The following is a 26,762-nucleotide window of genomic DNA, read 5'->3' on the forward strand; positions in this document are numbered from 1 at the left end:
AAATGACGGGCAAGGGGATCCTGGCACCGAGGGTTGACACACGTGAATTGTCATGTGACGCGAAGGAGCATGCAATCAATACTGAGTCCAAATTTAGTATCGCCAAGGTTCTGTAGCGTGACTCGGGGCGACAAAAGAAATGTCGAATACAGGGCAATCAGATGTCAAAATGCAGTCATTCATTATCGTCCAGCTGCTCGGTTTGCTTGGGTATCGAAACGTCAACCAAAATCCCCATTCACAGATAACCACCCCGTAACAGTCCCGTCCCTCACTCCTCGTCCTTCTGCAGCCCTCGTTTGCTCCTCCCAATGCGATCAGACAGCGACATCTCGCCCGCTTTGCGGTGCAGCCCGTTGACAAAGGCTCTTCCGCCTCCCTGCCGGTTGTCTTGCATCCGCGCCTGGGAGTCCGCCTCGCGCTCATCCCTCTCACGCGCCTCGATCTTAGCCAGCCTCCTCTGTCGGTCTTGGTCAAGCTCCGACGCTGCTTCTTGCATGGCTGCCAGCTTGCGAGCCCGCTCTTCGTCAGCAGCCTTGTCGTCACCACTCCTCGCGCCTCCATGAGATTTGTGCTTGTTGTTGTGACGTGTCCAGTCGGAGCGGGAATTTCTGTCGTAGCGTCCCTGGTTGCGTTCTGGCTCTCGTCGAGAAGAATCTCGCCTGTCATCGTGAGACTCTCCAGAAGATCGCTGGCGCCGTGGCTCACTGCCATCACGAACGGCACGACCATCTCGAGAAGGTCGAGGATGGCGGTCTTCTGACCTGTCACCATGCTTCAGAGGGGAGCGAGAGCGCTGACGCCTGCTTGCTTCATGTGCTTGCGAGCGCCTCGGGGATCTTGAGCGAGACCGATGGCGGGATCTGCTGTCCTCTCGCCTGTGGTTTTCGTCATGGCCATCATGCCTGTCGCGGCGACTTCTCCTATCTCTGGAGTCGTCGCGCCGGCTGCGATGTTTCCTCTCGGAATTTGCGCCATTCCTGTCCCTGCTGCGCGACTGGTCACGGTCCTCTGATCTCCTCCTCTTGTGGCGTCTGTCACGGCCATTTTCGCGGTCTTCACGATGGCGACGGTGTTTTGTCTTGTCCCGGCTCTCCTTCTTTGCATCTTCGATACCCATCGAGGCTAGGAGTTGACGGCGCTTGATGGGGTCGTTCATCATGGATTCGTACGCGGCCTGTTCGCGGCGCTTGATGGCGAGCAGGGGGTCTTCGCGGATCTTTTGGGCTGTGTCGCGGGCAGAGTTTGCGTTGCCAAGAGCCATGAAGTTGGCCTCTGCCGCCGTTGACTCGACTTGCTTATTGTCGTTCTTTGTGAGGATGTTGTCGATGCGACGCTTTCCCAGAAGGAAGCCTTCCAGCTCTTCTGTAGTGCCAAGAGCGCCATCTGTAGGGCCCTGGTAGAGGAACTCGACACGGTCGATGCGTTTTGTGCCACCAGCCTGCTCGATCTGTTTTTGCAATTCCTCCTGCGCGCGCTCCTCCTTGAGTTCTTGGACTCGCTGCTGCGTCTTCTTGCGTTCTTCGAGAGCGCGCTGCTCCGACTCGTAAACGCGGCGCTGGTTGGATAGCAGCTGAGGGTGCCAACTCTTCTTGAGGTTGAGATCGCCGCCTCCCATCTTGACGGTGGTGGCTGGTCGAGCGACTTGCGCGAGTGATTTCGTAAAGCGTTATTGACACGCTGTCTGTCGTATGCTGTCGGTGTTGTGTGAAGGCAGTTTTGGCGTTGGTGAGGATCTGTTGCTTGTTGTCTCGATGATTTCCCAGCACGGAAGAGCGATTCGAGAATGATGTATGGAGCTGCGAAGTTGGCCGGGGTGGACGGATTGCCGTCTGAGATGGTCGCGTTTTAACTGGGCTTGCGAAAGACAAGGTTGGGGCTGGCCGTTGAAGCGGGCACGAGCGGGTACATCTTGACTCACGGGTTGAGTTAAGCACTCCCCAGCGTTTGGATCGTGGCAAAGGTACTTTTTCCGTACCCAACCACCCAATGATGCCCGGGCGCCCCACCCTGCTCCCCACTGTGACGAGCACCAGCACAATCGATAAGTAGCCCCGCGAACCTACTACCGCCCATCAAGCGGAACCCGGGGCTGCCCCATCTCTAATGGATGACGGTTGGAGTCTTTGACCGACGCCAACAGCAGCCAGCCCTGATCAACAGCCTTGACCTCGACCAGCCATCACTTCCATACCGCTGCCGTGCCCAGCCAGATCAGACCCAACCGCCACAATGTCCGACGACGACTTCATGCAAGCCTCGGACGAGGAGGAATACGACTTCGACTACGAGGACGACGACGACGGCAACGATGAGGCGGTCGACATCGAGAACAAGTACTACAACGCCAAGCAGCTCAAGCTGAGCGATCCCGAGGATGCCATCGACGAGTTCCTCGGGGTTACGGCGCTGGAGGAGGAAAAGGGCGACTGGGGGTTCAAGGGCCTGAAGCAGGCCATCAAGCTCGAGTTCCGGCTGCAGCGCTACGACAAGGCCATCGAGCACTACGAGCAGCTGCTGACGTACGTCAAGTCGGCCGTCACGCGCAACTACTCTGAAAAGTCCATCAACAACATGCTAGACCACATCGAGAAGGCGTCGGGCGCCGACGCAGGGGCGGGCAGGTGCCTCGAGGCCTTCTACTCGCTCACGCTGCAGTGCTTCCAGAGCACCAACAACGAGCGGCTGTGGCTCAAGACCAACATCAAGCTGTGCAAGCTGCTGCTGGACCGGCGCGACTACAACACGGTGACGCGCAAGCTGCGCGAGCTGCACAAGGCGTGCGAGCGCGAGGACGGCACCGACGACCCCAGCAAGGGCACGTACGCGCTCGAGATGTACGCGCTCGAGATCCAGATGTACGCCGAGACGCGCAACAACAAGCAGCTGAAGCGGCTGTACAGGCGCGCGCTCAAGGTGCGGTCAGCGGTGCCGCACCCCAAGATCATGGGCATCATCCGCGAGTGCGGCGGCAAGATGCACATGAGCGAGGAGAACTGGAAGGACGCGCAGTCGGACTTCTTTGAGAGCTTCCGCAACTACGACGAGGCCGGGTCGCTGCAGCGCATCCAGGTGCTCAAGTACCTGCTGCTGACCACGATGCTCATGCGCTCCGACATCAACCCCTTCGACTCGCAGGAGACCAAGCCCTACCGCAACGACCCGCGCATCGCCGCCATGACGGACCTGGTCGACGCCTACCAGCGCGACGACGTGCACCGCTACGAGGACGTGCTCAAGCGCAACACGGACCTGCTGGCCGACCCCTTCATCGCCGAGAACATCGACGAGGTCACGCGCACCATGCGCACAAAGGCCGTCCACCGCCTCATCGCCCCCTACCAGCGCCTGCACCTGTCGTGGATCGCGTCCCAGCTGCGCATCGGCCCGGAAGAGGCTCGCGACATTGTCGGCTACCTAATCCTAGACGGCCAGGTCGACGGCAAGATTGACCAGCGCCGCGGCATCGTCGAGATCGACTCGAGGACCGACTCGGACCGCACGCTCGCCATCCTAGAGCTCGCAAACGCCATCCCCCTCTACTTTGACCAGGTCTTCAAGGACGGCGAGGGCCTGCGCTCCGCCACGGGCGACGGCTCGCTCGGCGGCGGCGACTTTGACTTTGGCGACGGCCACCAGGGCCCCCCCTCCAGGTTGAGCCGCCGCGCCAAGGTCGGGAATATGTACAAGAACGCCCCGGGCTCGGGCCCGGGCGGCGGTCATGCTTCGTCATCGACCGGCATAAGTGGGGGCGGCTCAGCCGTGTGGCAAGCATGAATCTATATGATGGGGGAACCAGACCTCCGTAGTACGATGCTGGCTTTGTCGTAGTCTAGGTCACTTTTATTTCCAGTCCGAGCGTGTATTGGCTTTAGACCCTTAACCCAAAGGCGTTATGTGACATGGCACTGATCCTGTTCCATATTTCTTTCTTCGGAAGCTAGGCGTTTATGTGGTCGTCTCTGGTCGTCTCTGGAATCTGTACAAATTTCATCCATCACCGTCCGTAACTGTGTTGGCGGTGGCGCCGGTTCTCTCCCGCCACACCCGCCGAAACAGAGCCGTTACAGACACTAATCCCAGCCCCGTGTTGCGGTGCTTGCTTTGGGCCCCTCGCACAAGGAGCCGCCGTGCGGCAGGCCCTCGGTGAATGCTTCGGCGCTACCACGATGCACCCGACCCCCACCTCGTATTCCGAAGAAGTCGCCCCCATAACAAAAAGTGAGGGAAGACGCCTATCACCACTCACTTGTCACGGACTTTTTTTTTTTGTCCTGGGTACATGTGCTCCGTCATCAACCGTGGTTCACACCGCCTGTAAATCAGACTCTGTAAATCAGAGTCTGCACGCAGCATTTTATTATTTTGGCCCGGCTGCATGGCCGGCCGCTGCGACCTCATGGCACCCGACGACGGCAACTAGGCTAGGCTCGGGGGCCAAGCAGGCGCCGGCGCATGCGCGACGCACCCCACGAGCCGGCAGATCCACACCAATGGTTGACGGCGATGACGACTTTGAATGTCCTTTTTTTTTCTTGTTCATTAACAGAGGGTGGGGGTAGTGTCTGTCCTGCCACCCTACCTGTCCGTCTTTTTTTTTTTTTGGTTCTTTCTTACGTGTGCGTCCTTGGCTGTGGCGGGATGCAGTTTTCGGTATTCCCGCTGCCGGGGGGCGCTTCGTTGCACGATCTGTCATTTATGACAGGAAGGGCGAAACGAGGTCGGGCTGGCCAATGGCACCGCCCCTCAATATGCAGGCGTGGTCACCACCCTATTTCTGTGGACGCCGTCGGCGCTGACAGGCCCGGACTACTGGCCACAGCTGCTGCCCCAGCGCCGACGAGTGGTTTGGTCTCAACATGTTGCGTATTGCTACTGTTTTACACACACACACGCGCGCGCGGCCCTTGATATCGACGTTGTGACCATGCGTGATTGGGGATTCGACCCATCATGGTACACGGGTCGTCACGTTTGGCGCTAAAGACTCGGCTTCTTCTCTTCTGGCCGGCTGGGACGTGGGGAGAGAGAGAGAGGAGGGGGGATGGTGCCATTGGACGGCATCGTGCTGCATGTAATAGATAGACAGCTAGTGTCAAAAGGACCCAACCACAGCTGCAGTCGCCCGCGACGGCGGTAGTTCAGACGCGGGAAAAAGGAGGGGGAGACGGTGAGACGGCCCAAGAAAGGGAGGGGTTGCTGATGCCGGCACTGCCGCCGCCCCCGGGTGGACGAATGGATCCTTGGGGGCGGATGAGCCCTTCCGGATCTCGGAACCCCAGCAGGCGGCAACCGCGGCGGGCGGGAGAGAGGGGAAGAGGAAAAAGCGGGATGCAGGAGACGGTGGCCAGCAACAGAGACCCCCCTCTCAGCCTCCCCATATGCTTGAGACATGGCCGAGGGGTAGATTTTGATAGAACTGGGTGCTCAGGGCGGGGGACGGTCGTGGTACAAACGTCGAACAAGTGGCCTGTCCAACAGGCGGGCTGGCGCACATGTGCCCGCACCCCATGCACGCCTCCGACTCTGTACCCGGGCGTTAATTGGGAGCCCAGGGGGCGACAGACGGTGATGGGAAGACGAATAGTTGATGTTGGCGTCACCGACGAGCGATTGTGGCGCGGGGCGACGCAGGGCGTGGCTGTCGTGGCCATGCATGCCCGGGCGACGCAGGGCGCGCAGATACGGCATGGAGCTAAAGCCTGCGTATTGCTTCCTTCGGGCAGCGCATGCCCAGCCTGTCCTTGGGATGGAGAGAGATGGTCGCTGTCGGTATTCTCTCTATATCGCTCTCTGCCGTTGAGCACCCTTCCTCGGCTTGTCTCAACGCGCGTAAAAGGCAAACACGGAGGCTTGAGACGCATCCAGCATCTTGCCGCTGGCGTCATGCGGCAGCGGCTGGCCGCATTCACCGGCCCGTTGCCCATTGTTTGCCTTGCTCGGCGTGCGTCGCAAAGCCTGGACTGAGGAGGGCTGGAAGGGACACATCACTTTGGTCATGGCTTACGGCGCACAAATCACACAAGGCACCCACCAGCATGACAGCACCGTCGACCCGTGGCTGTAATGTACCAAGAAAAACGACAACGACATGTCACGCATGACAAAGAGGGAACCGGGCCGCTATCGCCCGAGCTCGACCGAGATGTCTGAGCAAAATGCCGACGGTGGCGGTCTGGGCGACCTGTTTCTCAGGGATATCGATAGCCCGCCTTGGCGGAAAGATAGACAAGAGCCAGACCGCGGTATCAAGCCAGTGCAAACCCCATGGCCATGTAAGGGAGAGATGCCGAGGTAGGCATGGAACGGGACGTGCCCGGCGTGATGAATCTCTGCAGGCCATCCCTCCAGATCAGAAGCAGTTGAAGATCGAGTTTCGAGCCCCGTTTTACTGACCTGGGTTAGCTCCGTTGTCTGATCCTCTGGAACGGGAGGATGGAATCCAACGTTTCCAAATGCTTTCCCGGACCAGATGGATTGCAAACGTGGCGTGGTGACACACATCTGATGTCGTGTGGCAGGCGTCCCTCTCAGGAAGGTCAGAAGCCAACGGCAAAAAGCAAAAAGCGAGCCATCCACTGGCCTTCGTGGTGGCTGAAAACAGGTGCTGTCGCCTTGGCCACCTCGGCTATACGCTCAGACGCTCAGAGAGCCACGACACAGACCCCAGAAATCCAGGGGTGGCGCCAGAGTTCAAGCCGGGGGCCGGGCGGGTGGTGGTCCCCGACGATCCAGCATGAGAAAGCTCCCGACGCTGCGAGGCGGGATCCATGATTGCAGCTGACTCATCGGCCTGGCGACGACAAGATGACCGAGCAGGAGACCGGGGGGAGGGTGTGGTATTGGCAGCAAGAGGAGGGAAAGGAAGGAGAAGAAAAGCAAGTCGGTCAAGTTCGTGACCACACCGTAAGTTCGGGACAGCAGAGCCAGAGACCAGCGAGGTGGTGGTCGACAAGACGCGAGGCCTGTCGATCAGCATCTGGGTAGGGCTTCCATGCATCGGAGGGGATCGATAGGTGAGGCTAAAGCCCGAGGGGTGGTGCGACGGGGGTGGGATGGAGTGGATGATGGATGTGCGATGGGGATGGCGATGGACCCGAAAACTCGGATTCACAGTCTGAACGTGGGGGAAATGAAATCACAGAAGGACCGACGGGGCGAGGCGGATGTCTGCGAGGCCTGGCACCCTAACACAGGCTACTTGCTAGGTGTGAGCTATGATCCGTTGTTTGCATTAGAGTGGCAGTGAGTGGATTGTCAGCATGGAAATGGCATGCGAGTTGATAGTGCAGGTGGGCTGTTGTGTTGGGGGGTGCCACGTTTCCACGCAGGGGTGGGGAGAGAGGGAATGGTGGAATGGAAAGAGCGCCTTGTTCTGGATGAGGCAGCCGGTGAGCTAGAGCTAATTGTCGAATTGGCCAACCACGCCCTTTCCCGCCTGCCCCGGACGTAACCATGCTGCCTGGGTGGGGGCACTGCGAGCATCCGGTTCGTCGGCTGGCTGTCTGGGCCCCGCTTCTTTCCGTCCATTTTTCTTTCTTTCTTTTTCTTTTATCGAGTGAGCCTTTTTCCAACCGCGCCAAGCACCACGGCTGCTGCCCTTTGGGTCTTTGGCACGCCTTAAATGTTGCTTTTACTCCCGCAGAGGCACGATGCGTGCGCGGGGGCTGGTTGGCCAATGGCATCTTGACTGTCTTGCCGGAGTCTCGCGCGACCACGTACATGAACGCCAGCAGCCGGCTCTTGGTGCTGCGCCGCTGCGCGAGAGAGTGTGTGAGATGGGGGAGGATGCCGTGACCCTGACCTGCTGGCGACCCACCCCCCACACCACACACCACACACCACACGCCACACGCCACACACCACACACCACACACCACACACCACACCACGGCCCCTTTCCCACTGAGCCCAGGGCTCGCAGGGCTCCCAGGAAGTCGTCGGTGCGGGCAGACAGCTACTGGGCGTTAGTCCGGTGACACTTGTCCGGAGTGAATAGACCGAGAGAGCTCGACGGCCAAACTGTGAAAATTGACAGGTCACCGCTGGGCGGGCGTACCAGACGAGGCGTCGTGGCCTTGTGTAGCTGACAAAAAGAATGCGCTCGGCATGCTGCATGTCTGCCTTTGAGCCGAGCTGCCCCCTTGGTTGGGTCAAGTTGAAATAACCGGGAAGCTAAACCAAGCCACTTGGAAGTGATGAAGGTCGTTGAGTTGCGCCCCGGCTGCCCATCCGTCCACAAAGCACGGAAATTTTCAGCCCTCGTACCTTCTTTTTCTCCCCCCCTTGCGCTTCTTTCCCTTTGGGCGTTTGTCCATCGAGAAGTGCCCTTGCGCCGCGTTCAGCTGGCCGTGCCACCCCCGTAGCCGACGTGCGCTGTAGGACAAGGTATGAGGTTTCGTGGTTTCTTCTCTCCTCCAGCCCTGGGAGCTGTCTCGAAACGGCCAAGGCTTGCCCTCGAGCGTGCTACCTTGCCTAGTCTGGGTACACGGACGGCACGACTCACACAAGATGGAGGCGGGCGTGGGCGTGGGATGGGTTCCAATAGTCTGATGTCTCTGCCGCTTCGGGGCACCATCAGTGCTCAGGTATATATATACGGGGAATGGGGCCGGCGGTCAGATCCTGTGCTGTAGGGGTGGCATCCGGCTTCCACACCGTTGGGTCCATGTGCTGGGCGACATCGAAAGGATTCGCCCTTATTGCCTATCTTATTTTGTTTCCCTGGCGGCCCCCTCACTGACAGGGGCAGCAGCAAGCTTGCATGTGCATAGAGCGTAACCCTCTTCGCCCGCCCCATCGCTTATAAGCAGACCGGTCTGCTACTTTCCGGCTGACTGCCCTACTGCCCCGGCACTTCCTCTTTCCGCCAGCTCGGGACCTTTGGCGAGGCGAACAAGGGCGGACTGGGCAGCACTGAATCGGACAGGACTGGACCGGACCGGATTGGACCCGGATTGGACAACACCAGCCCTGGCCGAGACGGTTCGAGACGATTGACCATCGTCGGAGCCGCAAGCACGGGCTGCACCAATCCAATTGGCCTCACGCAGGCGAATATACGGCTCGCCTGGGTTGCGGAAAGCCATGTTCCATCTGCAGCCCACGCCGTGCGGCGCGCCGTTTGGCGGCTATGGGCTAGGTGACGGTTTTGTCGGCGGCGGGTTCCCAGTCCAAGGCGTCCAAGGCGTCCAAGGCGTCCATGGCGTCCAGGACTCGCATCCATCGCAAGCCCACGGCTTTGCTGGCAGCGGTGCCGAGTGTGGATGTGGTGGATCCCCAGCAGGCGGGCAGCAGCTCCAAGCCTTTGGTCAGCTCCAGCAGGCCCACAGCCAACACCACCACCAGCAGCTCCTCGCGCTGGGGCAGGTGCCACCGCCGCCCGCCTTCCACACTAACCACCACCAGCACCAGCATCACCCCCATTACCAAAGCCACCCAAACCACCACCACCATCACCACCACAACCACCACCCCCAAAACCACCACCAACAGCACCACCACCCCAACCACGACCCAACCTCGCCACCTCATACCGTCGCCACGATGGAGGCCGCCTCACCCCAGGACGATGTCGTCGCCCAAGAAGCCGCCGCGCGCGACTACCAGCCACAGCTCGAGGTGAGTAGGCCTTGATCCTCCCCCTGGACAACCTGGCCGTGATTAATTCTCCGCCACCTTCCCCGCATTCCGCCCGTGCCCCCCACGCTGCCGCGCCTGGATGTTACCCGGTTGGAGGGAAGCCAGCTAATCTCGACCCAACGCCCTCCAGGGTCCCCTCGTCGGCGACAGGATCACGAGCCACGCCATCACCGAGCAGTACGCCAAGGCCGACCCCGTCTACGTGGAAAAGACAATCGTGAGCAGTCTCTATCCCAGCCTCTGCCCGCCGGCCGACACCACAACCGACCGCTAACTCTTGCCCATCCTGTCCCGCAGGCTCTGCCCCAGACATACTCGCACTACCGCCCTATACAAGGAGACGGCAACTGCGGCTGGAGAGGTATGGACGCCCACAGACTGGCTGCTCCCCATCCCCTCGCCCGCTGAGGCCCGTACGGCGCGTCGGAGCACGTTCGCTGACCGCGTGACCGCGCTCGCTCCAGCAATCGGCTTCAGCTACTTCGAGACCCTCATCCTGACGGCCACTCCAGCCAAGATCGCCGCCGAGATCGCCCGCCTTGCCGAGCTGGACCAGTACATAGAAAATGTTGGCGGATTCCAGCGCTTCCTATGGGAAGACATGGCCGAGGAGACCATGCTCATCCTCGCTGACATCCAGGCCAACCTGGCCAACCCGGACGTCGCCATAGCATCTTTACAGGCCAAGTTCAACGACGACGGCGTCTCCAACGCCGTCATCTACCACCTCCGCCTGCTAGCCGCCTCGTACCTCAAGGGAAACGTGGACAACTATGAGCCCTTTATCGGGGGCAGCGCCAAAGAGTATTCGTCCGGCACCATCGAGCCTGCCAACCGTGAGATCGAGCATATCGGCATCATCCTGCTCGTCGAGGTTCTGCTCAGGCCAGCCGACTTCGTCCTCGAGATTGTCTACCTGGATCGCACCCCGATGTCCAAGGCCAACACATATCGCTTTCCCGAAGAGCACAACGCCCGCCCCGAATCGGAGCTTGGGCCCACTATTCACCTGCTGTACCGGCCGGATCACTACGACATACTCTACAAGCCTCCGCCGACCCCTGTAGACGTGCAGGTTCATCGTGCTGCCGACTTTACACACCAGTTCCAGATCGCCCCAGCCAACATTGCACCATGTGGTCCACTCGAGCCTGAAGTAGACTTTGAGCTGCTGCTCGCCATGAATTCCTACAGCGCCGCTGCCGGAAACCCCCTGGCCTCGATGCTCCCTTTCGACTTGGGCCCCGCCACCACCGCGTACTCTCCCAGCCCAGAGGCACAGCCGCCGCAGTCATGGGGCGAGCCGCCGTGTTCTGAACCACTGCCTGTCCGGCACACGCCTGCCGCTTCAGCCTCGCCAACACGGAGCATCATCACACCCCATACACAGCACCAACCGCGGTCGCAGTCGCAATCACCGCGGATGCAGCAGCAGCCTGAACATCAGCAACAACAAGCACCAGAGCACGTACAAAGCGTAATGCCCGTGGCGCCCTCTCCTATAGTCACAACACACCCGCTGCGCTTTAGCAGGTACAGTTTCCCGACAAAGACGGCCGAGGGAGTCTCGGAGGTCAAGTCGGTTGACGGCCAGGCCATGGCCCTGGCCGCCGTGACGGAGCATCACCCCATGGCGACCGAAGCCTTCAGGAACAGCCACTTCAACGTTGCCCACTTTAACAACCCCAATTTCCAGCCAGAGGAGTATCGCCGTCCGCACGCCGGCGAGCGTCGCCGCTCGGCGGACGATGACGCTTCAGAGGGGGGCACCACAAGACGCAAAAAGAAGGAGAAATCGATCAAAGCTGAGCCGAAGGAAGACGTCTGATAGACTAATGAATGAAAGACACGGCTCCTTATCGGAGCATGGAGTATGGATCACGTGGAACAAGGACGGACTGCTTGACGAGGAATAACCGTAGCGAGCTTCCGCTTTTTGGGTGCACCCAGTCAATGTTAATTTCTTTACTTTTTGATCAACCCTGGCAGCACCAACAAGGTCCGCTACCAAAACTAATCCATATCCCCCACACGGTTCCTTGGGCCCGAGTCTGCCATTTTTTTTTTTTTTTTTGCATATTTTTATTGTCTGAGTCGCTTCGGTTGCGTTTGGCCTGCGTCATATTATTTTACGGGAATGCGCATTTTCGGTCTGCAACTCATGGTGCGCGTTGTATTCATCCCATTACCAAGCACGGTATGATGATCATCAAGAGCGGCATTGTGTGGGACCCTGTGGTTTCTGTGTGCTTTGCTTTAGGGACCCGAACGTGGCGGTAGCGTGAGAACGAGAGGCATACACGCGGATGGAACAAGAAAAGCGAAGGGGGTTGGAAAGCACGAACCGGTAGCGAGCAATTGGACACATTCATTCTCCTTGGCCTTGCAAAATGCCTCTTTCTCAAGTGCGCGCGGAATCCAGGTCCGGCCTGGCCGGCCACAGCCTCGACTCCTCCTCTATCAACCTCGCCTCGTCGGCCACGTCGGCCACCAGCTGCTGCACCTCGTCGTCACCCACGGTCTGCACGGCCGGCCCGGCATCGGCGTCGACCGTGCTGCTGCCGCCGATGATGCGGGCGGCGAACTCGTCGGCCCAGGCGGTGGCGACGGCGCGACCGGCGTCTGCCGGGTCCAGCGGGTCCGGCCCGCAGCCACTCCTGCCACCGAGCCGCAGCTCCTCGGCGACCGACGTGACGTGCTTGCCCTCGAGGCCGCAGGGCACGAAGCGCAGCCACGGGTTGCTGGCGAGGAGCTCGGCATCGGTTGCTGCCACCGGCGAGCCGCCGCCGCCGTCCCCGGGAGACGTGACGGGCGTCGACAGGTTGAGGGCGACGCCCAGCCCCGTCACGTGGCGGCGCAGGTGCACGCCCATGGCGGCCACCTTGCGGCCGGCGACCCAGACGCCCGGGTCACACGTCGTGGTGCCGGCCAGGCCCCAGAGGCGGGCGAGCACGACGGCCGTCACGTCCTGCAGCAGCTCGGCGTACTGGCGGACGCCGAAGGGGCGGTGGCGGCGGCTGCCGGTGTGCTTTATGGTGGTGGTGGTGGGGGAGGGGAGGTTGCCGCTGCCGCCGCCCTTGAGGTCGATGACGGGCCACATGACCAGCTGCCCCGGCCCGTGGTACGTCGTCAGGCCGCCGCGCTCGGTGCGGAGGACGACGGGGTCGTCGTAAGAGGGCGGTGGGGATGGGGTGGCATGTTGCAGGTGCAGCGGCCTGGCCAGGGCTTGCAGCTCGGACGGGAGGATGAGGAAGCGTGAAGAAGGGGTTGGTAGCGATGGTGGTGATGTGGGTTTGCCGTGCGAGGACGAGTGTTGTCGGCGGCCGAGGGTGTAGGTGGGGGTGGGCGTAAAGGTCACGAGGGTGGGCGGGGGCGGAGACGAGTCGGGCGAGGACGGGGCGGCCTTGAAGTCGAGCTGGGCGCGTTGCAGGCGGGCCTGGATGGCGGCGGCGACGCAGTAGGTTGGGAATGTTGCCGATGCTGCGTCGGACGGGAGGTGAATGTGCCGCAGGTATGGCTGCAGCGTTCTGGTACGTGTCATGGTGGTGTTGGAAAGTGGTGGAGTTATCAAGAGCAGGTTGAATTGGATTCCATTCTAAGCTGGCGGCTTGCTCACGTTTCGCATTTTGCAGGCCGCAAATGCCACCCCCCCTCCTAAACGTCACCCCCCTAGCTCTCTCTCCGCCCCGCCCAAATGTGGGGCTCTATGATGCTGATTTACAGGGACGGCCCGTGAAGCAAAGTGAAGGAACTGCATTTGATCCCAAGGAAGGAACGGGACGGCGCGTTGGGTCGCGCAGCCGATCAAGAAAACGCTTTGTATTTTAAGTGCTGTTATGTACGTTGTAATCATACTCCCACCCGATGCTTACCTTGCCCAGAAACTGCCACAGTCCTCCCTCCCAGGGGCCGGCGACAGGGTGGAACAAAAAAAAATTAACAGACAAAACACAAAATATAGGCTATCTATCGCTTGCAATCACGGCACCGGACGTGGACCTTGCAGTGCCAGCACGTCCAATCCATGTCGGACAGCTGCACATGGCAGTTGCAGCACTCCAGGCCCGGTTCGCGGTGCCTGCCGTTCTGCTCCGCCACCGCCTCGTCCCTATACAGGCGCGTGAACGACTCGACCGGGCACTGGTCCAGCAGGCTCGTGATGTGCCCTCCAGACCCCGTGCTGCTGGTGCGGCGGTGGGTCGGCACACCCTCGCGCTGCGGGGTGTCCACCATCTTGTCATCGCTGCCGCCGCGGCCGCCCCTGGTCGCTGTTATCTTTTGGACCGCCGCCATGGGGGGTGCTGTCGGGCTGCTCTCATCACTGCCGTTAATGTACCGCCGCCAGAGCATCCTTACCTTTGCGCCGAGCACGGACCTGCCGTAGTCGATTTCCTCCTGCAGCCTTTCCTCTTGCAGCCAGCCTAGGGCATCGCGCACCCGCCTCCCCAGCCCGCCGCTCTCCACCGCGTGCAGGTCCGACAGCGCGCTGCGGTCGCGCGCGGGCCGTTTGGAGAAGTGGGCCGGGTCGAGCTTGGTGAACTTGATCGTGACCGCCGCCTTGGTGGCCGCCGTCTGCATGTGCGGCTGGGAGGCCTGCTCCTCGGCCGCTGTGACGGGTGACGGATCCGCCACTGCGCTCATTGCGCAGTCGACCTGCAGTTTGGCACGAAAGACTGCCAGCGATAGTTTTCGTTTCATAAACACGAAGGGGGGCTGGCTGCCGTTTCTGGCCGGCGGGGACGATGATTCGAGACTGTGTCAAACAGGGAGCCCATCGCCGTCTGCTCCCAACAATGGGTGGGCTGGCTTATATACTGGCCGAGTAGAGAAAGTTGAATGGGAGGCCGAGGGCGGGAATCCATTGTTCAGGCAAGGCTTAGGGAAGCCACGGCGAGAAGAATGAATTGCTTTGTTTGGCTACAAAGAAGTGCCTTTACACCCACTTCGTCAATGACATGGCTGCATTCCAACGAGGCTGTCCCGCAGCCCAGATGCTCCAGGAGTCCAGCCACCGGTACCGGTACAGCGGTGGCCTGGCGTTATTGGAAAAAGAAAATGCAAGCAAGCAGGAAACACGGCTAAAAAGCGAGGATCCGGAGCTTGAACCGGACTGCTGGAGACCTCATAATGCTCACTACCAGGGTCGAACTGGCGACCTTCGCATTGTTAGTACGACGCTCTAACCAACTGAGCTAAGCGAGCTGGTTTGCTCTTGAATGGGTGATCGGTTAGCGTGAGGCATGTATACCCTCCTGGTTCCTCCCTGCCTTTCTGTGCGACTCGTGAGGGTTTCTTGTGGTGGAGATGGGGCTTGTCAAGGCCGGCCGCTGCTCCCGAGGCGAGGGCGGGCCAGAGAAACACGGGGCGGGCACAAAATGCCGCAAACTCACGTTGGCTGCAAAGGCGCTAGCGGTGTTGCGTGTAATCCCCGTGGGAGGATGGAGTGTATTCGTGTGCTTTATGAAATAACAGGAAAAGGACGGTCCAGGAAAATTAAAGTCTGAGACGTCACTGAAAAAAAAAAAAGATGGAGGAATACAGCCCGGAAAGCGAAAAGGGCATAAAAAAGAACAAGGGCCATGTCTACCGAGCCCTGGAAAGTCATCGCAGCCCCCTATATCTGTCAAGCCAACACCCAACCAATGCAAGTCATGATGATGATGATGAGCATGTGCCTTTCTCTCGTCCTCGCCGCACTCCTTCCCCCTTCTAACCGGAGCTTCTCTCGTTCTTGCGTGCAAACCCAGATAATCGAGGTGTGTGGATCAAGTGGTATCCCGTAAACTGGACAAAGGGAAGAATAAAGGAAAAAAATATCATGGTCAGAAGCGAACAATTGGAAGTGTGTGCGCAACGCCCGCGGTTGTCGTAGGAAGGCAGAGACCAGCTCAGCCGCGGGCTCCTTCTCCTTTCTCTTTTCGTTTATTACAACCGAGTGCGCCCTTTGCAGCACCGTCATAGCCTAGGGCTGTCCCTATCTGGGCCCTCCGTGGCCTAGCTCGGTGCCTACTGCTGGGCTGGTGGCGGGGCTGACTGTGTCTAGCGGCGCCGCGTGAAGCGCTGGCTTGTCCGACTTGGGCAGATCTCCTCTGATCTTGCGGTCGAGGGCATCGCGTACCCACTTGGCCACCTCCTCGTCGCACCCGGTGAGGGGGTCGGTGAGGGATATCTTGCTGGCCGCCTCGGCGACCCCACTTCCGTCCTCATCCTCGGCCTCCTCCGTGATGGTTGTTGGCTGGGCCAGCGGCATGAGCCAAGGGTGGGCCAGTAGCATAGGGTACGTGTGGCGTTTCCTGGGGTTCTTGTTGAGGCACGAACGGACAAAGTCGCGCGCGGTCGCCGAGTAGCCCTCAGCAGGCAGGTCGGGCGGGTCGCCCTCCACAATAGCCTGTTTCGGACACACGTGAGTTAGTGTTGGCCTTTGGCAGCGACTGCCGGTTGCTGAAAGGGGTAGACTTACGCTAAGTTGGCTGAAGATGGTCGACGACACCTCGGGCGGGTACGGATACTTTCCCATGGCGCACTCGATTACGGTTAGCCCCAGGCTCCAGATGTCACTCTGGACGCTGTAGGTGCCGTCTGAGCTGTGCGCTCCAGGCGCGAAGCTGCCTCCCGAGATTCGCTCAGGCGCCATGTAGCTCTGGCAGCCAATGTTGGTCTTGGCGATGGAGGCGACCAGGTTCCCGCTGACGCCAAAGTCGCAGATCTTGGTCTGGCCGCGCGTGTTGACGAGGATGTTTGTGGGCTTGACGTCTCGGTGAATGATGTTGTGATCATCCTTGAGCGACTTGAGCCCCATGACGGTCGAGTGAGTGATCTTGCGGATCACGCTCTCGGGAATCCCTCCGCCGTATAGCTTGTCGATCGAGCCGCCGTCCATGTACTCGATGCACATGTAAACCGCGCCCTCCTGGAAAAACGCGCCGTAAAAGTCGATAATGTAGGGCGATACACACTCATGCAGAATCACGAGCTCCTTGAGGATCGTTGTGAACTTGGCTTCGTCCAACTCTAGACGGAGCTCCTTCATGGCCATGACCACGCCCGACGTTGCGCTACCGCCGTCGACGGCGTTTGTGCCATCAGAATCAGCAGAGCGGCCCCCGTCCGACGCCGTGCTGAGTGCTGACGACTGCCGGGACGGGGCGCTGGGCTTGAAGCCGCTGAGCCCCTGACCGAACCGGGGCGCCCGTGGCTTGGCATGCCGGACCTTGAACACGGTGCCGTAGTTGCCCTTGCCGAGCTCGTCCAGTACCTGGATCTCATCGAGCGAGATGCTAAAGGTCTGACCGCTGGCGAAATTGACGCCTGTCCTCGTAATGGTGGCTGCGCCCTCGAACGTGATCCAGCCCTTTTCTGTGTCAATATATCTCCTAAAGTCGTTCATTTTCGAGTCCTTGATCCCGCCGTCCTTGGGCGGGCCCTGGCTTTTGGCCGACTCGCCGTCGGCACCACCGGCTGGCCCGTTGGCGCCGCTCAGATCCGAGAGCTTGGGTGCGCCGAGCGGGCCCCCGCCTACGGCTCCAGGCAGGCCACCGAGCCTCATCTGTCGCCTCTCGCTAAGACTTGGCGGGGCTTTGCGCGCACTGGGGACAATGGGGGCCGATTTGGGGAAGCCAGGTGGCAGTGGGCGACCGCCCAGGCTCATGCTGCCGAGATTGGCAGCCATGTTGGGCGGCAGCCTCATGTTTGTGGGGAGGCCGCCCGGGCCCATGGTCGGGGGCGATTGAGCACCCGACATGGGAGACATGGGCGAGCCCATCGAGGACAAGTTGCTGCCTGTGCTGGCGAAGCCCTGCATCGAGGGCCGGCCCAGGCGCGAGCTCTGAAGGGCGCGGGCACGGGCCATAAGGTCGATGGGCAGGTTGCTGGCCGAGGGCGGGGGCCTGCGGGCGTTGTTGAGCGCGCCCACGACGGTCGATGCGGAAGACATGGCGGCGGCCGTCTCTGGGTCCGAAACGGTGCGCAGAGACGGCACACGTTTGGGGATGACGCTGGGTGACGGCGGGTCTAAAGGTGTGCTGGCCCCAGAGTCGTCGTCTATGTGTGCCTCGGAGCCAGGTGAGGTCGGGTTGCTGTCGTATTGCTCATCGGGCGTTGCAGGCACCGAGTCGGCCTGGGAAGGCCCTGATGGCGGTTGTGTCTGAGACATGGTCACGGGGCGGCGTGGTCTGTCTGTGTTGTGGCGGCGTCGTGGTTGACCGGTGGAATTACCTCGATGGCCACATGCCGTGTAGGGCGTTCGGCGGAGAAGAGTGCAGGTAGTTGTACAAGGAGGGGAGCGGGCTTCTCAGAAGGGACGGGACGTCAGACCTCCCGGGCGCAAGGTCAGGCACGTCGGGTCGGCGTAGCCTTGTCAGGAAAGGTGCGGTGTTGGGCACGCCGTCGGGCACACAGGGTAGCGTCGGTTGCGGGTGGCACCGAGAGGAGGCACCAAGAGGAGCCACGGCGTCTCGGGGTGGGATCGTCGCTAGCTTTTGTTTTCTGCTCTTTGTCTTGGGTGTGGTGTTCTACGGGCGAGCTATTTCTGGAAATGCCGGCAGCTTGCTCGTCCTGTCTGTCTGCCGCGTAGGACGAGAGGGGGAGTGCAGTTGCAAGCAGCAGTCTGGCGAGAGGGAACTCTTCGGCGCGGGCGCTGACTTGGATTGCTGGCGGGGAGGCGGGTAGCGTGGCGGAGGTGAGAGGGTTACTTAGGTCGCGTGGGGAGGCAGATCGGGGACTGGTTTAAAACGAAGCGTGCTAGTTCGGGAAAAGACAGCTTGAGATAGCATCGGCCATGAACACAGACCACACAACGACGCTCTAGTGGAAGCAGTAGGCGCGTTCGAGGGGTTGCCGTAGTTCAAATGGATGCTGCGTTGCGTCAGACCTCGACTTTATGGGGCAGGTGGGGCCCGGGCTCCCACTTTGGGCCTAGCCGGGGTCTGGAGCTAGTGCTGGGAGCTGCGAAACCACTGGAGACCACCCAAGTCTGGCTGCTTCCGTGTCACAGGGCAAGCTTTCTATTCGTGGCATTCAAGCCGGACAGGGAGCTCCGGGGCTGGGTAGTGTGGGAACTCGCGCTGGGGCTGGCCTGGCTTGGGCATGATGACGGCTATGGATTTTCTCTTGTTTCTTTTTTTTCCGGGCTGTTTATCGTCCTTTCCCAAGTCGGCGGAGCTCTGCATTTTTTTGGCCGCACCTTCCATGTCCAAATGACGGGCTGCTCCTCCCTTGAAAATTCAGACAGGCGCTAGAGGGGTCCTGAGCACTGCCTCATTGCTCCTGGCTTTTGGCCTGCATTGCACACTGCCAGCCCGATGGGCAATTGAAGGCGCATCCATGATGGAGCTGCTGGAATGGCCAGCGCCAGATGCAACAAGGCTGCATGAGACGTCGTGGCCAAAGGCGGGAGCAGCAGCGGCAGCAGACGCAGGCACTTCGCCTGGTTCGAAATAGCATCATCAAGTGCCGTCAATACCCTCATGCTGGCGCTGCTGGCCCTCGGCTCTGCTCTAATTGGTTGCTTGAGCACGAGCAGCCGCTGCGACGGCCGATGACGTTGTTGCTGGCATTTGTGGCTTGAGGCAATGGAGTCTAGGGGGTAGCATCCAAACCAATGGCCTGCATTGGAAGAGGGTCGTCACTGACGTTGCAGCCGACAGGGGCCATGGCCAGGCCTTGATGTTCTGGGCAGCGAACCATCAGCGTTTTTCGGCAGCCCGGGCAGCAGGGAGCTACACAACCACAACGGCCAACCGAGCAGCCGTCAGAGTTGACTGCATGTCTCCATTTCTCTCGGCTCCTCGTGCTGGAGGTGTCAGACTCGCCCAACCCCAGGTCGGGCTCTCGCCTGTCCTCTCACCTGTCCGGAGGTGCCAGAGAGCCAGAGACATGGTCGCACTACGTAAGAAGCACTTGGATCGGGCGCCATCTCCACATTCTTCTTGGCCTGACCCATGTCGGGGGAGCCGGAGCGGGAGTCGGCCAGGGATGGCTGCAATCAGGAAGCTGGCGATCGTCTCCCACATGAAACATGAGAAGCAAACGAGTGATAGGCACAAGAGATGCCATCCTCCACGAGGAGCCATGGGAGCGTAGCCGAGAGTCTCGACGACCCTGCCACTGCCTGTTAAAAAACCGAGGCAGCGTTGAGCTCCATCGCGGGCCCACCGCCAACTCGGTCGTCCTGGCGGCTTTGGGCGTTCCCATTCCCGGACTCTGCCCCACCCTAGAGCAGCACAGCCATTCAATACTGTCGGTAGCCAGTCGGCGGCAGCGTCGAGCCTCGACTGCCCGTCCGGGTCACCGACAACAGGCGGATCACCTACCGTCCCCATTTCGGACCTGCAGATGGCAGCAACAGAGCGCAACCCACGACGCTGGCAACGCGCTGCGAGATGCAGGTCTGGCCAACATCCATCCGGTTCCCGCGCGGGCCACGCCTCGTGTTCGCGCCTTTCGCCCCATTGGATGCAACGCTCGCAGCCGAGAAGGGGACTTCCAGCGCTTGGCCGGGACCGGTTGAGATGTGATTTAGGTCAGGGTCGACAGGCACACAGGCCAGGTTGGCCCAGATGGTTGCGCTGGCTCGGCCAAGTTTTTTGTTTTCCGCCGATTCCCCAGCTTCCAAAATTAACAACACGCCTCAGTCGATATTGCCCCCACCTGGGCCGGCGCGCCGATTCATCATATTGGGTGACTGGGCTGTGCTCCTGCGTTGTCACGGCTGTACCTTGCCTGAGCTTGCTTCCAATGTCCAGCCCAGCCTCGCTAGCCTCAGCTTCGGGGGCGATTTTGACAGAAGCAGAAAAGGGGGTCAGGGCGATCGGTTTTGCCACCGCTGCGCAAGCCTCATCGGCTAGGGCATCACGGCATGTGGTGACAGGTGCCAGGCAAGCCAGGTTGCCTCGACGGAGACACGGAGAATCGACGCATCACCGCTCTACACAAGTGTCAAAGTGCTGACTGGGCGCAAGTGAGTTGACGGTTCATGGGGTCGGTCGGGATGCAACGTATTGGCTGAGGCCGAGTCGGGAGAGGGGGAATAAGGGGGTCCATGACGTCATCCTGGACCCTTCCCGCAGCCCGGAAAGGCCATCAAGGCTACGAAAGGCCGAACTATTACGCCATCCGACTGACGGACACTCTCCCTGACACATTGCCCGCCTCCATCACGTGCTCTCCCTTGAACCTTGGGCGGCTTTCCCACCAATTTCGTGCCCAGCCGCAACCTCAGCCCCAGCCGCAACCCAACCCCGACCAGACACCTGAGCGGGCGGGCAGACCTCCTTCCCGGCTTATACGCTCCCCCACATCCCCACATGCGACTCCGGCCCGGAGAGCCTCAGAGCCAAACACAGCCGCGGCGGCCGGCGTCTGGTGCTGCTGCGGACTGGAAGCGGGCCTCCGGGCTGGCCGACAGCGGCTGAAACCCACTCATGCTGCTGCTACTGCTGCCGCCGTGGGGAGAGGACTGGGTGATTGATAGGGAGATGTAACCGGCTCTCGGGTAAGGGGCAGCCTCGGCGCAGAGCTGAGGTGTCTTGGCTGCTTCTGGCTGAGACGGGCAGCTTCACAGAAGGCAATGAAAGGCCCTTCTTGAAGCGCCTCACCGGCTCGCTCTTCGCCTACAAGCGGCCTCGGGCCGGCGCATGCAGAAAGGCTTCAACAAATCTCAGGCCCGGGCTTTGCTGTTGCCCAGGATTCCCCTTGCGTGTATATGGCGTGTGTGCCATGGCCTTTGGGAAACGTGATGCTAGCGCTTTGTCCTTCCATGCTTGGGCGGATGCTTCAACTCCGCGCAAGTACAGATAACTGTCCATTCTCCTGCCTCCCTCGGGCGTCTTGCGAGGTTTTCGTCCCGTCTCGGTACGGCGCGTGAGCACACCTTTGAACAGACCCGGCCTTTCCCACCCCACCCCCACCAGCCCGGTTCTGCTTGCAGTTTGGACGACACCGGCTGAGTAGGAAAGCTTCTCTTGGAGAAGTTGGAGCCAGCAAAAGAGACGAAAAACATGTCCGTCCACCCTATCGCAAAAGCTTAGGCCGATCACCCTCGTTACAAGTTCTCCATTTCGTCTTGCGATCACCGGCTGCTGCGCGTTGGGGCCGGCGCGGTAAACGTGGCTAATGGGCAAAACGCGTACATGCTGTCGCCGCTCCAGGCCCGAGCGAGCCGGAGAGGCCAGCGCTGCGTGAAGAAACAATATGGTATATCTGTAGTCCATCGCGGCCACCCCTGGACGTGGCAAGGATTCAGGGACAGGTACGCGGACAGACTAAGCATCGGTTTTTCAGGACCAAGCCCCAACAGCCAGCTCTTGCCATCTCCCCTCCCATCCACCTCGGGCCAGTCATCCCGTTAACTCCAACTCAGCCCATCGCGAGCTCGCCATGGGTCTCTACGACACACTGCCGCCGCACGTGCCGCAATGGCTTCCGCTGGCCTCGGCGGGCGTGCTGGTGATCGGCATGGTATGCTGGTACTCGGCGTACGCGCTGATCACGCTCAAGGCGATCAAGGACAAGAGCTACGGCATGCCCATGATGGCCACCATCGGCAATTGGTCCTGGGAGCTGCTGTACCCGTTCTGCGTGGCCGAGCACCCGTTCGAAATGGTCGGGCTGGGGCTCTGGTTTTTTCTCGACGTTGGCATGGTTTGGACGACCGTTATGTATGCGCATAACGACTGGAAGATTTCGAGCCCCTGGGTCGGCCGTAACATGGGCAAGATCTTCCTGGTGCTGATGCCGTTTGTGCTCTGGGGCAACTACACCTTCTCGTCCTGGTGGCTGTCGGAGCCCGGGGCTGGCTCGGGTGACAAGACGGGCAAGTGGTTCAGGGGCCGCGAGGGCTACGATACGCTCGAGCTCGGCATCTGGAGCGCCCTGATCCCGCAGTGCTGGATCAGGGCCGGCAGCCTAGCTATGCTGCTCTCGCGCCAGCACAGCGCCAGCACGAGCTTTACGATTTGGTAAGCCTCATCCCTCTGTTTGTAAAGGGCACCACCTCACCCCCACGCCGGAATACCTGACTAACTTTTGGACCGCCACCCTATTTGCAGGTTCCTCAGGGCGCTCGGCTCGGCGGCCGGCATGTGGGGTACTGGCCGGAGCAGCACGGCTCCTTCGCCAGCCACTTCCACCTGTTCCTCTCGAGCATCTACCTAGGCGCCGACCCGATCTACCCATTCGTCCTGTACCGGGTCATGCAGACTGAGGTGATCCTACCCGACGCTAGACACATCGGCGCCGAGCACTACCGCATCGAACAGGCGCTGGCCATGGCGGCGGGGCAGGCCATGGAGGTTGTGGATAGGAAGGGCTAGTGAGGCCGGGGAGCAGTGGTGAGACAGGCGGACCGACATGTCGTCACTGTGCCGCGGGGATGTGACGTCTTGCAAATGGTTGCGGTCTGTTGGTTGGCTGATTGGGAGTCAGTGGCAGGCTCTAGGGGCGCTATTGATCGAGACACAGCTAACAGATCATTACGCGCAAATTCGAAGGGTGATACTGGACAGGACAGAATATATTTGCACGGTTTCCAGATTGGGCAAAACTGCGCCGTTTTCTTATTAACTCACCGTTTTATTTGCCGCCAGACATGTCGCTGGATGCTGGCTGGACAGCCGTCTAGACAGCGACGGCCAAACCGCCACCGCCCGGCAGCTCCTTGCACCTTTGCAGCAGGTGCCCGGTTTTGGGCGCAGAGCCGAAAGGGCCGTTTTGGGGGACAAAAGACCAGACCAATCAGGGCGGGGGTTCGCAAGCTCGGACGCAAACGATAATGACCTCACGACTTCTGAAAAGCTTGTTGGCATTGGCGGGCGGTGGTTTGCCAAGAGCATTGGCATCTGTTCGACTTTGTTCGTTGATGCTCCGCCCATCCCTCATCCCCGCAAAAGTTTACATGCCGCAGGGTCAATGGGGCACTGACGGAGCACGTGGAGCCGCGTCAGTGCGAGCTCAGGTCGGCCGGTGGTGGGCTCGGACATGATGCTGAATCAACCGCTGGCTGTTTGCTATGAGTATATGATAGCGTCTGCTGTGGTTTACTCACGTATGCGCACGGACGGCAGATGAGTGCTGGTTGTGGAAATCTGTCATTGCAACTTTTGAGGGATGGCTAGGGCTGCCTAGTCGGGCTAATTAGATCGTGCCGTGGTGGATCTGGCCCAAGCTGAATCTGAGGTCAAAGAAAAAGAGAAAGCGAGAAATGCACTGACACCAGGATCTAGCACTCTTGGCACGCAAGGCACGGTGTTTTAGCCTTCTCCATCATCGAATGGCACGTCCCCGTGCGGCCCCGTGGTGTGGTGGAAGTGGGGCGTGCCTGCTGCCACTCAGCGAGCGCCTTATCGCAGGGACAGGCTGGCGGCCTGCAATCAATGCTCAATGGAACGCGCTGCGGCGCCCGGGTTGCCTGGCCCTGCCCCCTTTTTGCCCGCATCATCTCTCGAATCGAAACGAGATCAAACAAGAACTAACGGCGAGCCCTTTCTTCTCCTTCGCCCCCTGCAACCGCGGACCCGCCCTTTTCGTCTCGGCAGGCCTCCGTGCTGTAATGTCTCGTCTCTTCTGAGCCCTCGTTTCTCTTGCACTTTGTCCTTCTCGCGTCCACCTTCCAACGACCGGCCCGTCCGTCGTCAACGCCCTCCTCGCCCAACCCACCGATCCCGTCCGACCGAGCTCGGAGGCTTGCTCAAATAAATCGCCGTCTGCTCCCGCGCCACCAACGCATCATCCCGAAAATCCTGGGCCGAGGTCCCAGCGATCTTCTCATCCATCACTGCTACCACCTCTGAACGCGCCACGGCGCCCTCCTTGCTCTTTGTTGTTCGCATCCGGCCACCACATCCGCCGCACATGGCTTCGTATTTCTCCTCCCCGGCGTCATTCCGGGTCAACAACATGGAAGACCTCGCGCCACAGCTGATAGCCCAGTCGCCATTCAACGTGTTCAAGAAGAAGAAGCCGCACGATGCCCACCCAGACCTCCCGCACCTCGCCTTTCTGGTATTTGGCGCCGTCATGGAGGTTGTCTGCATCAGCCTGCCGGGCTACATCATTGCCCGACTCGGCCACTTCGACGCCGACAAGCAAAGGTTCCTCGCCAACCTGAACGTCATGCTCTTCACGCCCTGCCTGATCTTCACCAAGCTGGCCTCGCAACTAAACGCCGACAACCTCTCTGATCTCGCCGTCATCCCCGTCATCTTCGTTATTCAGACCCTCGTGTCGTACCTCATCTCGCTCGCCGTGACCAAGTGCTTCGGTTTTGGAAAGCGCGCCTCCAACTTTGTGACGGCAATGGGAGTACGTCACTCGTGCCACCAGCTTCCTGCCCCGTGCCTCTGTACAACTTGTACGAGACATGCTAACAGCTCTGTCCTCTTAGGTCTTTGGCAACTCGAACTCGCTCCCCATCTCGCTCGTCATTTCGCTTTCACAAACCATCAAGGGTCTCCACTGGGATAGGATCAAGGGGGACAACGATGAGGAGGTGGCAGCGCGTGGAATCCTGTACCTTCTCGTCTTCCAGCAGCTTGGCCAGATGGTTCGTTGGAGCTGGGGCTACCACGTTCTCCTCGCGCCCAAGGACAAGTACGACGAGTACGACGACGAGCAGATCGAAGAGGGCCGCCAGCATGACGCCAACGGCGAGGGCGAGACGCGGGCTCTGCTTGCTGATAGCATCGAGGGTGTCGACCCGCGCGGCTTCGACTCGGACGACGAGGGCACCGTGCGCTCCGACTCGGAGGGCTACGAGCCCGCCGGCCGTACGCCTGTTGCCACGGCCAACCACTCGCGCGCCTCACCGGCCGACTCGGAGGACGAGGGCGAGGGCTCTGGGCTCGAAAACGGAAACGGTGGTCGCCCATCCAGCGCGCCCAACGGAGCCAAGCCCGGAAAGCACTCGCGCTTCGTCAAGCCGGCAAACCTCGCCGGCCTCGCACCGCCCCTGCAGCAGCAATATGACAGGCTCCCGGACGCAGGCGAGCACATGCTCTCGTTCCCGCGCATTCGTAACAGTGATGAGCCGGAGCCACCGAGCGGCGTCAAGGGCCTGCGGGCACGTGCTGGTCAGTTCAAGCAGCGCAGCATGGACGCGGCCTCGACTTTTTCTCGCCGCCAGTTCGCGCGTCTCCCCATGCCTGTCCAGCGCGGGTGCGGCCTGGTGTCGCGCGCTGCCGGCAAGGTGTACGGGTTCCTGTGGGAGTTCATGAACCCGCCGCTGTGGGCGATGCTCATTGCCATCGTGGTTGCGTCAGTGCCGGATCTGCAGCGCCTTTTCTTCCAGGATGGCTCCTTCATCCGCAACAGTGTCACGAGCGCTGTGTCGTCGAGCGCCGGCGTGGCTGTGCCCCTAATCCTGGTGGTGCTTGGCGCCAACCTGGCTCGCAACACGCAGAGCCACGATGTCGTGGACCCGGAGGAGAAGACGATCGGGACGAAGCTGTTGGTGGCGTCGCTAGTCTGCCGCATGCTGCTGCCGACGCTGGTAATGGCTCCCATCCTAGCCTTCTTTGCCAAATACGTGCCCATCAGCATCCTCGACGACCCCATCTTTGTCATTGTGTGCTTCCTGCTCACGGGCGCCCCGTCGGCACTGCAGCTGGCCCAGATCTGCCAGATCAACAACGTGTACGAGGGCGTCATGGGCAAGATTCTGTTCCAGAGCTACGTCATCTGGATCCTGCCCAGCACTCTGGTGCTCGTTGTGGCCGCGCTCCAGGTTGTCGAGGCGGCCAAGTGAAGTGGGGGGTCGGTCGAGTGGCAGCCGGTGTACTATGTCCTCTTTCTTTTGTTTAGGTACTGTTTTGTTTTGAACCGGAGCGAAACACATTATTCTGTATTTAACTTAGCCGTCCATAGCCTGCGTTTTTGTTATTGGTCGAGATTGTTGTCGGCGCAGGGCCGGGGCTTGAGAGAAGGCGGGATTGAGATTGGTAAGCCCTGAGCCGTAGCCTGGAGTCTGGAACGTTGGTTTTGGTCTTGTTTTGGTCTTGTTTTTGTCATTTTGGTCAACCCATCCTATCGTTTTCGGGTACGGGCAACACATTGGATCGCTTGGAACAAGAATTTGGCATCGCATAGGTTGGGTGCGTGTTTTGGCCTCGGGGCCGGCTTATTTAGAT

At 60.4% G+C, this 26,762-nt stretch overlaps 8 protein-coding genes and 1 non-coding gene across 9 annotated transcripts; 4 read left to right on the plus strand and 5 right to left on the minus strand.

The window, feature by feature from the left end:
• Window positions 1-30: 30 nt before the first annotated feature.
• On the minus strand, window positions 31-1,908 carry GGTG_12095 (hypothetical protein). Its single transcript, XM_009229988.1, has one exon. The coding sequence runs from the start codon at window positions 1,616-1,618 to the stop codon at window positions 272-274; it is 1,347 nt and encodes a 448-aa protein (XP_009228252.1). The 5' UTR covers window positions 1,619-1,908; the 3' UTR covers window positions 31-271.
• Window positions 1,909-2,050: 142 nt separating this feature from the next.
• GGTG_12096 (COP9 signalosome complex subunit 2) lies at window positions 2,051-4,138 on the plus strand. The gene has a single exon (XM_009229989.1). The coding sequence runs from the start codon at window positions 2,233-2,235 to the stop codon at window positions 3,775-3,777; it is 1,545 nt and encodes a 514-aa protein (XP_009228253.1). The 5' UTR covers window positions 2,051-2,232; the 3' UTR covers window positions 3,778-4,138.
• A 3,973-nt stretch (window positions 4,139-8,111) lies between these two features.
• Window positions 8,112-12,051, plus strand: GGTG_12097 (ubiquitin thioesterase). The gene is made up of 4 exons (XM_009229990.1): window positions 8,112-9,621; window positions 9,773-9,859; window positions 9,940-10,003; window positions 10,107-12,051. The coding sequence occupies exons 1-4, from the start codon at window positions 9,088-9,090 to the stop codon at window positions 11,468-11,470; spliced, it is 2,049 nt and encodes a 682-aa protein (XP_009228254.1). The 5' UTR covers window positions 8,112-9,087; the 3' UTR covers window positions 11,471-12,051.
• GGTG_12098 (hypothetical protein) lies at window positions 11,695-13,236 on the minus strand. Its single transcript, XM_009229991.1, has 2 exons — window positions 11,988-13,236; window positions 11,695-11,884 (listed from the first exon to the last, which is right to left on the minus strand). The coding sequence occupies exon 1, from the start codon at window positions 13,181-13,183 to the stop codon at window positions 12,044-12,046; it is 1,140 nt and encodes a 379-aa protein (XP_009228255.1). The 5' UTR covers window positions 13,184-13,236; the 3' UTR covers window positions 11,695-11,884; window positions 11,988-12,043.
• A 350-nt stretch (window positions 13,237-13,586) lies between these two features.
• Window positions 13,587-14,794, minus strand: GGTG_12099 (hypothetical protein). The gene has a single exon (XM_009229992.1). The coding sequence runs from the start codon at window positions 14,338-14,340 to the stop codon at window positions 13,609-13,611; it is 732 nt and encodes a 243-aa protein (XP_009228256.1). The 5' UTR covers window positions 14,341-14,794; the 3' UTR covers window positions 13,587-13,608.
• Window positions 14,771-14,844, minus strand: GGTG_20241. The gene has a single exon. It is a non-coding gene; the product is annotated as a tRNA-Val (tRNA).
• A 211-nt stretch (window positions 14,845-15,055) lies between these two features.
• GGTG_12100 (STE/STE7 protein kinase) lies at window positions 15,056-18,480 on the minus strand. The gene is made up of 2 exons (XM_009229993.1): window positions 16,103-18,480; window positions 15,056-16,030 (listed from the first exon to the last, which is right to left on the minus strand). Exons 1-2 carry the CDS (start codon window positions 17,792-17,794, stop codon window positions 15,617-15,619), a joined length of 2,106 nt encoding a protein of 701 aa, XP_009228257.1. The 5' UTR covers window positions 17,795-18,480; the 3' UTR covers window positions 15,056-15,616.
• Window positions 18,481-20,099: 1,619 nt separating this feature from the next.
• GGTG_12101 (hypothetical protein) lies at window positions 20,100-23,571 on the plus strand. Its single transcript, XM_009229994.1, has 2 exons — window positions 20,100-22,598; window positions 22,689-23,571. Exons 1-2 carry the CDS (start codon window positions 22,018-22,020, stop codon window positions 22,792-22,794), a joined length of 687 nt encoding a protein of 228 aa, XP_009228258.1. The 5' UTR covers window positions 20,100-22,017; the 3' UTR covers window positions 22,795-23,571.
• A 918-nt stretch (window positions 23,572-24,489) lies between these two features.
• On the plus strand, window positions 24,490-26,380 carry GGTG_12102 (hypothetical protein; the record flags this gene model as incomplete). The annotated part of the gene is made up of 2 exons (XM_009229995.1): window positions 24,490-24,939; window positions 25,022-26,380. 2 exons carry the CDS (start codon window positions 24,490-24,492, stop codon window positions 26,378-26,380), a joined length of 1,809 nt encoding a protein of 602 aa, XP_009228259.1.
• Between the last annotated feature and the right edge of the window lie 382 nt (window positions 26,381-26,762).

The sequence above is a fragment of the Gaeumannomyces tritici genome (assembly GCF_000145635.1).
Source record: "Gaeumannomyces tritici R3-111a-1 unplaced genomic scaffold supercont2.7, whole genome shotgun sequence".
Classification (NCBI taxonomy): Eukaryota; Fungi; Ascomycota; class Sordariomycetes; order Magnaporthales; family Magnaporthaceae; genus Gaeumannomyces; species Gaeumannomyces tritici.

Excerpts from the sequence above, each read along its gene's own strand:
- GGTG_12095 (XM_009229988.1), bottom strand. The coding sequence starts at position 1,618 with ATGGGAGGCGGCGATCTCAACCTCAAGAAGAGTTGGCACCCTCAGCTG.
- GGTG_12096 (XM_009229989.1), top strand. The coding sequence starts at position 2,233 with ATGTCCGACGACGACTTCATGCAAGCCTCGGACGAGGAGGAATACGAC.
- GGTG_12097 (XM_009229990.1), top strand. The coding sequence starts at position 9,088 with ATGTTCCATCTGCAGCCCACGCCGTGCGGCGCGCCGTTTGGCGGCTAT. Across the intron at positions 9,622-9,772 it reads ACTACCAGCCACAGCTCGAG|GGTCCCCTCGTCGGCGACAG; the intron begins GTGAGTAGGCCT and ends AACGCCCTCCAG. Across the intron at positions 9,860-9,939 it reads TCTACGTGGAAAAGACAATC|GCTCTGCCCCAGACATACTC; the intron begins GTGAGCAGTCTC and ends CCTGTCCCGCAG.
- GGTG_12098 (XM_009229991.1), bottom strand. The coding sequence starts at position 13,183 with ATGACACGTACCAGAACGCTGCAGCCATACCTGCGGCACATTCACCTC.
- GGTG_12099 (XM_009229992.1), bottom strand. The coding sequence starts at position 14,340 with ATGAAACGAAAACTATCGCTGGCAGTCTTTCGTGCCAAACTGCAGGTC.
- GGTG_12100 (XM_009229993.1), bottom strand. The coding sequence starts at position 17,794 with ATGTCTCAGACACAACCGCCATCAGGGCCTTCCCAGGCCGACTCGGTG. Across the intron at positions 16,031-16,102 it reads CCATCTTCAGCCAACTTAGC|GCTATTGTGGAGGGCGACCC; the intron begins GTAAGTCTACCC and ends TGTCCGAAACAG.
- GGTG_12101 (XM_009229994.1), top strand. The coding sequence starts at position 22,018 with ATGGGTCTCTACGACACACTGCCGCCGCACGTGCCGCAATGGCTTCCG. Across the intron at positions 22,599-22,688 it reads AGCACGAGCTTTACGATTTG|GTTCCTCAGGGCGCTCGGCT; the intron begins GTAAGCCTCATC and ends CCCTATTTGCAG.